This window comes from Athene cunicularia (assembly GCF_003259725.1).
Source record: "Athene cunicularia isolate RWA chromosome 14 unlocalized genomic scaffold, athCun1 chr14_part1, whole genome shotgun sequence".
Classification (NCBI taxonomy): domain Eukaryota; kingdom Metazoa; phylum Chordata; class Aves; order Strigiformes; family Strigidae; genus Athene; species Athene cunicularia.
This window is the reverse complement of record NW_020799118.1, coordinates 15,697,748-15,705,251: the sequence shown is the minus strand read 5'-3', so window position 1 is coordinate 15,705,251 and position 7,504 is coordinate 15,697,748. Positions and strand designations below refer to the sequence as shown.

At 58.3% G+C, this 7,504-nt stretch overlaps 1 protein-coding gene across 2 annotated transcripts; it reads left to right on the top strand.

The window, feature by feature from the left end:
- Positions 1-314: 314 nt before the first annotated feature.
- Positions 315-7,305, top strand: WDR24 (WD repeat domain 24). Of its 2 annotated transcripts, XM_026858703.1 has the most exons (10): positions 315-503; positions 614-1,285; positions 1,589-1,766; positions 2,578-3,253; positions 3,986-4,101; positions 5,183-5,304; positions 5,639-5,743; positions 5,842-6,179; positions 6,572-6,756; positions 6,932-7,100. In XM_026858703.1, the coding sequence occupies exons 2-10, from the start codon at positions 805-807 to the stop codon at positions 7,098-7,100; spliced, it is 2,370 nt and encodes a 789-aa protein (XP_026714504.1). In that variant the 5' UTR covers positions 315-503; positions 614-804. The 2 variants fall into 2 exon arrangements, with proteins under 2 accessions (XP_026714504.1, XP_026714503.1); XM_026858702.1 differs by having other exon boundaries at positions 315-1,285; positions 6,932-7,305.
- The last annotated feature ends 199 nt before the right edge of the window (positions 7,306-7,504 follow it).

Here is a 7,504-nt window from a genome sequence, read left to right as displayed (position 1 = left end):
AGGGTTGTGAGTCAGGAGCAGGCCCTGAGGAAGGGGGAATGTGGGGTATGAGGGGCCTGGCCAGGGAAGGGCGTAGGGGCTGGTGGAGGGCAGTGCCGGGGCAGAAGCTCAGCTTGGCTCTTGGCGTGACGGCCTGTGGGTGGCCCCTGAGACCCTGTGATCCCCAGGCAGCCTTGCTGGCCGCAGGGCACCGCAGCTGTCAGCCCCTGGAACCCTGGCCTGCCCCCGTGCCCGGCAGGGCCAGCTGCTGGGCCCCACCCCACCCCCCCGTCTGCTCGAGGAGCAGGGTGAACCCCTGCCTGTGGTGCTTGCAGGGGTTTGGGGTGCAGGGAGCGCCCCACAGAGATGACCGTGGCCTTCTGTCACCTGACCTCTTGCTGGAGATGCTGCTCGCCTCAGTCCACGTCGCTGTAGTCCACCTCCTGTAGCTTGAGCAACAGCTGCTCTCGTCAGCGGAGCGCCTCAGGCTTTGAACTGAGAAGGGAGCAAGGCACTCAGAAGAGGTTTGTGTGAACTCTCTAAGAGGGAGTTGCGGAAGGCAGCAGGAGAAGCCTGGTGTGGGGCTGTACCTCCCCGCAGGTAGCAACTAAGCTGTAGCCTCTCACCTCCACAGCCCGTTGATGTGGCCACAAAAAGCTGAGTTTGAAGCCACCTGGGCCTGCTAGGAGCTGCAGGAGCCAAGCCTGTCCCTTCCCAGCTCTGGCTGAGGTGGAGCAGGAAGGCCATGCAAGCGTGAATGCAGCCTGTGGGGACACGAGCCTCCGAGCCTGCTCCTGGAGAGGGGAGTGTGCCCCGAGGACAGCCATGGAGAAAATGGCCAGGGTCACCACTGCCCTGGGGGGCAACGCCCTCACGGGACGGACCATGTTCTGCCACCTGGATGCCCCCGCCAATGCCATCAGCGTGTGCCGTGATGCTGCCCAGGTGGTGGTAGCCGGCCGCAACATCTTCAAGATCTACTCCATCGAGGAGGACCAGTTTGTGGAGAAGCTGAACCTCCGCGTTGGCCGCAAACCCTCCTTGAACTTCAGCTGTGCAGATGTGGTGTGGCACCAGATGGACGAAAACCTGCTGGCCACCGCTGCCACCAACGGCGTGGTCGTCACCTGGAACCTGGGCAAGCCGTCCCGCAACAAGCAGGACCAGCTCTTCACAGAGCACAAGCGCACTGTCAACAAGGTCTGCTTCCACCCCACCGAGGTCTACATGCTCCTCAGTGGCTCCCAGGATGGCTACATGAAATGCTTTGACCTGCGCAAGAAGGACTCTGTCAGCACCTTCTCTGGTATGAACACAGGCTGTTGCTTGTCCCCTTACCCTGCCCAGGTTTGCCCTCTCCCCATGCCCAGGAGGAGGGTTTGCTCAGAGCATGATGTCCACAGCAGGCAGGGTGGGAGCTGAGAGGCATTTTGGTACTTTTTTTTTGCCACTCAGCAGTGGGCTAGGTCTGCATAGGAGGTGGAAGGTGGCCGCATTGCTCCCTGATTCCCCTTCTTTCTGGGCTGGGGACCCCCATGGCTCTTCCAGTGGGGTTTTTAGCTTTGCTGGAGCTCTGTTCCACCAGATCTCAATTTCTGTCCCCACTCAGGCCAGTCAGAGAGTGTACGTGATGTCCAGTTCAGCATCCGGGACTACTTCACCTTTGCTGCCACCTTTGAAAACGGGAATGTGCAGCTGTGGGACATCCGCCGGCCAGACCGCTATGAGAGGATGTTCACGGCCCACAACGGGCCTGTCTTCTGCTGTGACTGGCACCCAGAGGACAGGTATGTGCAGGGCCAGACCCTGCCAGCCACCCAGCCTTGACAGAGACAAAAAACAGGGTTGGGACCTTGCCGGGGGAGGAATCAGGGTCTCTGATACCCTGGCCCCTTGTGTTAGGGGCTGGGCTATTGCTAGAAGATGAGAGCAATTATTGCTCTGAGGATTTGGGGGTGTGTTGGGGTGATTTGGTTTTGGTTTTTTGACAAATTGGGCGTTTCTGAGGCACTGGATTGCCAATGCTCAGGTGTAGCTAGCTGCTGTCTTGCCCCCTGTGTGAGGCAGCATCTTGCTCCAGTGCTCAACTCAGGGAGGGCGCTGCACGGCTGCTCAGGGATGGGGCTTGCTTGTGTTTGATCCCACTTCCCTCCTGCCTTGCCCTGGGGGTGGTTGCAGTGTGTCTGGAAACAGCTGTTGTGGTGTGCGGGTCCCTCCTCACTCCCTGTCAGGCAGTGCTTCAACTCCTCACCAGACAAGAGAGGCCCTGAAATACATTCAAATTGGCCTTTTTCCTCTTTGCTGTCCCTGGCAAGTGGAAAGCTGGAGTAGGGGGAACCAGTCTGGCTGGGAGCCCTTCAGATGAGTGTGGCTCTAAGGATGCAGGGGACAGGAAGGAGGGGTGTTGCCTGACCTGGTTATTGGAGAGCAGAGGCATTACGGTAGCACGTGGGAGGATGTGATTGCAGCCCAGCTACTTCCCCTTGGCATGGATGTGGTCACATCTGTGCTGTGAGTGTTTCTGTGCTGGGGTTGGAAAGGAGAGGTGAACGGGCAGGGATCCTGTTGTCTCACCATCTTCCTCCCCGCTTCTCCCAGGGGCTGGCTGGCAACAGGCGGCCGGGATAAGATGGTGAAGGTGTGGGACATGAACACCACGCGGGCGAAGGAGATTTACTGCGTGCAGACCATTGCCTCCGTGGCCCGGGTGAAGTGGCGCCCGGAGTGCAAGCACCACATTGCCACCTGCTCCATGATGGTGGACCACAACATCTACGTCTGGGACGTGCGGCGTCCCTTCATCCCCTCCGCCATGTTCGAGGAGCACAAGGACGTCACCACAGGCATCGTGTGGCGTCACCTCCACGACCCCTATTTCCTCCTGTCAGGCTCCAAGGACAGCACCCTCTACCAGCACATCTTCAAGGATGCCAGCCAGCCCATCGACCGGGCCAACCCTGAGGGGCTGTGCTACAGCCTTTATGGAGACCTGGCCTTTGCTGCCAAAGAGAGCCTCATCTCCTCCGACTCCAACCGCAAGCCCTACATCGGGGACCGGCGTCACCCCATCTTCTTCAAGCGTAAGCTGGACCCCACGGAGCAGTTTGAGTACATCTCCTCCTCCAGCGCCCTCAGCGTCTTCGAGTCAGACGTGGAGAGTGGCAGCATGGACTGGTTCGTGCACACCGCCAAGCAGTATGCACTGGCTGGCCGGCCCCTGGCTGAGCTCTGCGACCACAATGCCAAGGTGGCCAAGGGCTTGGACCGCAACCAGGTGAGGCCGAGGCTGGAGAGCTGCAGCGCAGAGCTGGGCCAGTGCCAAGGTTGGAAGGTGCTGTCAGGATGAGGCCCGCCACCCAAGCTGGATGGCAGTTTTCCATCCAGCTGTGGCGTCTGGCTGTCCCCAGAATCTGTACCTCTGCCTGGCACCAAACCCAGAATCACAGAATCATCAAGGTTGGAAAAGCCCTTGAAGCTCCTCCAGTCCAACCATTAACCCCACACTGACCGTTCCCAACTCCACCAGATCTGTCAGCACTGGGTCAGCCCGACTCTTCAACCCCTCCAGGGATGGGGACTCCCCCCTGCCTTGGGCAGCTGATTCCAATGCCCAACAGCCCTTTCTGCAAAGAAATGCTTCCTAATAACGAGTCTAACCCTGCCCTGGCACAGCTTGAGGCCATTCCCTCTGTCCTATTGCTCATTACTTGGTTCAAGAGACTCATCCCCAGTTTCCTGCACCCTCCTTTATGCTCTACAACATCCCTCCCAACACCCAGGGAGTTGTAGAGGGCCAGGAGGTCTCCCCTCAGCCTCCTCTTCACCAGACTAAACCCCCCCCGTTCCCTCAGCTGCTCCCCATCAGACCTGTGCTCCAGACCCAGCTTGTACTGCTGTTGTCTACAGCAAGGACAGATCGTTTCCCAGAAACCTGACCCCCACCGAGAGCCTGCCCAGCTCTCTAGATTGGCCTGGCAAAGTCTGACCGCAGCTGTGTCTCATGCAGGTGGCTCAAACGTGGACGATGCTGCGAATTATCTATTCCAGCCTCGGCACCGTGTCGTCCACTAACCTCAACCACAGCATGGGGAAAGGCAGCACTGCCCTCCCGCTCATGAACAGGTAAGAGGTGCTGAAGTGGCAGGGAATGACACGATGGCTGGGGCGGCTCTGTGAACGGGAGAGCAGAGACGGCTCCTCGGCTGGGCTGGAGTCACGAGGTGGGAGCAGGATGGCTCTCCCCCAGCCTCAGGCCGTGCTGGTTTGCAGGTTGACATTGTTTGAACACAGCCGTTTTCTGTGTGGCTGTGAGAAGCAAGTGGCCAGCCTGGCCTTGAGCTGTGCAGCCTTGTATGCTGCTCCCCTCCTTAAAACAAAGTTTGGAGCTGTGGTGGGGTGTGGGGCTGATACTATCTTTGTAGTTATTTAATTAGTGACTGTGACCAAGGGCTGGGATGGAGAACCCCTGTCTCACTGTGGAGAGGTCCTCTTCTGCTTTTGAAAGGGAGAGGACAGCCCAGCTCTGCGAGCAGCTTGCTGGGGTGTAGAGTCCCATCGTGGGCTGATGAAGCAGGAAAACTTGTTTTTCCTCTTCCCAATAACATAAAAGCAAGGGGTGAGGACTCCAAATTATCTGTCAGATCTTTCAGGGCTGGGTTTTCAGGGTGACTGGCAAATTCTCAAATAACATCAAAGAAAACTCTCCTTGACCAGGCTCTACATCCAGACAGGTCACTGTCTGCTGCTGACTTAAACAGCAGGCAGCAAGCTGAAGAGCTTGGCTCTGCTTCAACCCCATTCCCTTCCTTTTCCAGCTTAGTGAAGCCTGAGAGCAGTGATGCATAACAAACAGCAAAGCACCGTGTAGTGAGGCAGCTCCTGTTTACCTGCCTCTGAGGTGAAGGTAAATATTAAGACATGGAGTCAAAAGCCAACACTCAGCTCTGAAATCCTGTAGAAGGACCTTTGCGGGCACCTTCGTGGTGCATGTGTAGAGATGCCAGGCTTAGAGAAAGGGCTGTGTTAACAACTGCAGTGTATCTTTAAATTACAAAGTGAGGACAGCTGACTATTGAGCTCACGGGGAAAATCACCATATCTTGTGTTTCACTGTTCAAATTGCAACTGGAGACCTCTTTCCAGGCTGCTGGCTAGAACAGAAGCTGTAAACTTCTGTGACTATTAAATTTGGCTTCTTTCCCAGCTTTAACCTGAAGGACATCCCCTCTGGGCTGGGTAGTGAGTCGAGACTGGATCGCAGCAAAGGAGAAAGCCGCACAGAAAACATCCTCATGGATTCTTCCTCCACCCTGATCAACAATGAGGGTAATGTTTCTGGGGCAGCCCTGTGGCTCTTTCCTCCTCAGCAGTAGATGGCCCTGATATGGTATAAACTGGTAAATTTATCCTGTAAATTGGGGTGATTGGACCTGCTGCAGCCCCCAGGTGAAGTGTGCCAAGTCCAGGGATGTTGTGGAAGGACATTTTGCTGCCGTGACCCCCAGAGTGGTGGCTGTAGGTGCCAGTAATGCAACTACGGTGGGGAGCAGAGCTGTCTGGCTCAGACGCAGCCTGGCTTGCTGGGGCAGGACACGAGGGATGTGGATCCAACTGTATACCTGAGGGGGATGAGCTAATTTCTTTCTCCCTGGGCAAGCAGACAACGAGGAGACAGAGGGCAGTGATGTCCCTGCGGACTATCTGCTGGGAGATGTGGAAGCGGATGAGGATGACCTGTACATGATGGATCACGAGAACCCGCATGGTGAGCAAATGGCTGGTGCTAGGAGGTGTTGCCTGTCCCAGTCACATGGTTGGATTTTCTCCTGTCGTTCCCTACTCATTCCTGATCTGTCCTCACAGCTGAAGAGCAGGAATACAGCCTTCCCCAAGAAGCTTTCCCCCTGCGCCATGAAATCGTGGACAACCCGTCGGCCTTGGACCACCTTCAAGACAAGGCTGACTCTCCTCACGTCAGCGGCAACGAGGCCGAGACAGTGTCGCTGACACCCGTGGAGTCCTTCTCCCTCATCTCCATCTCCCACTCGCTCTATGAGAACCGCTTGCCCTCCGACTTCTTCAATCCCATCGTGCGAGACACGCTCCTCTTCTACGCCGAGCAGGGTGACGTGCAGACAGCTGTGTCTGTCCTCATCGTGCTGGGAGATCGCATCCGCAAGGAGATTGATGAGCAGACCCAGGTAGACCCCAGGAAGCCCCTTCCCGGCTGTGCCAGGACTGAACCCTCCCTTCAGGGCTGGTGCAGCAACCCCACGAGCTGCAGTAGGATGCCTCGGTGGGATCCAGAGGTGGCGTATCCCAACACCATGGGATCTCATTGGGCTCTGGGCACCTCCAGGACCCCTGGTACCCAGCTGGCTGCTCTACCACAATCCTGGCAGGGACCTGAAGGGTGTCTGCAGGGCCAGCATGGGGAAGCAGCCTTGGCCTGTTGGTCTGGGGAAGGACACCTCTTCCCCAGCCCTGCAGAGCAGTTCCTCCGCTGCAGGGATCTTGCCTTCGGGATGCAGGGCTGGGATCCTGAGGGGGTTGGAGGGGGCGTTGTGGCTCAAGTGTCTGTGGCCATCCCCAGGAGCACTGGTACACGTCCTACATAGACCTGCTGCAGCGCTTCCAGCTCTGGAACATCTCCAACGAGGTGATCAAGCTGAGCACATGCCGTGCCATCAACTGCCTCAACCAGGCCTCCACCACCCTGCACGTCAACTGCAGCAACTGCAAGCGGCCCATGAGCAACAGGGGCTGGATCTGCGACAGGTGAGGGCAGTGCTTCAGGCAAGGAGCAGGCAGCAAGGTAGGGCACCAGGCTGTGGTCACCAAGAGGAGTCCCAAAGGGGCTGCAGGGGCAGGAGGATGGGGTTGGTGCCTGCCTTGGTCCTCCCTTGCTGTCCGCCCAAGGGTTCTCATGCTCACCCCCTTCTCTCCGGTGCAGGTGTCGGCAGTGTGCCAGCATGTGTGCCGTCTGTCACCACGTGGTCAAGGGGCTCTTTGTCTGGTGCCAGGGCTGCAGCCATGGCGGCCACCTCCAACACATCATGAAGTGGCTGGAGACCAGTTCCCACTGCCCCGCCGGCTGCGGCCACCTCTGCGAGTACACCTGAGCCCCTCGCCGGCCGGGGGAGACGGCGGGCAGCGGTGGGAAGGGTAGGCAGAGGTCGGTAGGGCAGGTAGGGCCTCCTCTCTGCCTGCCCTCCCCACACCTCCCTGCCTGTATTTATTTTTGTGTAAATAGGGGCCGTGCCTGGCACCCAGCCCTCTGCCCACCCCTTTTGTACTGGATTAAAACAAAACAGAGCAGCTGAACTGCATCGTGCCTCTTGTCTGTGCTTAACGTGGCAGCAGCGGCCCCCGGGGAAGGTTCGGGCCTCCGGGGGGCGGAGCTCAGCCCCCGGGCGGGGAGCGGAACCGGGAAGCTGTGGGCTCCGCTTTGCCTGTGGCCCCTTTAAGCTCTGGCCCGTGCCGGCACCCGTAGCGCCGCGCCCAGCCAATAGCAGTGTGCGGCGGC

What these genes read in the sequence shown, in the direction of transcription:
- WDR24 (XM_026858702.1), top strand. Translation starts at nt 805, where the DNA reads ATGGAGAAAATGGCCAGGGTCACCACTGCCCTGGGGGGCAACGCCCTC. An exon ending in GGATCACGAGAACCCGCATG is followed by an intron (nt 5,744 to 5,841) that starts GTGAGCAAATGG and finishes CTGTCCTCACAG; the next exon opens with CTGAAGAGCAGGAATACAGC. An exon ending in AGATTGATGAGCAGACCCAG is followed by an intron (nt 6,180 to 6,571) that starts GTAGACCCCAGG and finishes GGCCATCCCCAG; the next exon opens with GAGCACTGGTACACGTCCTA.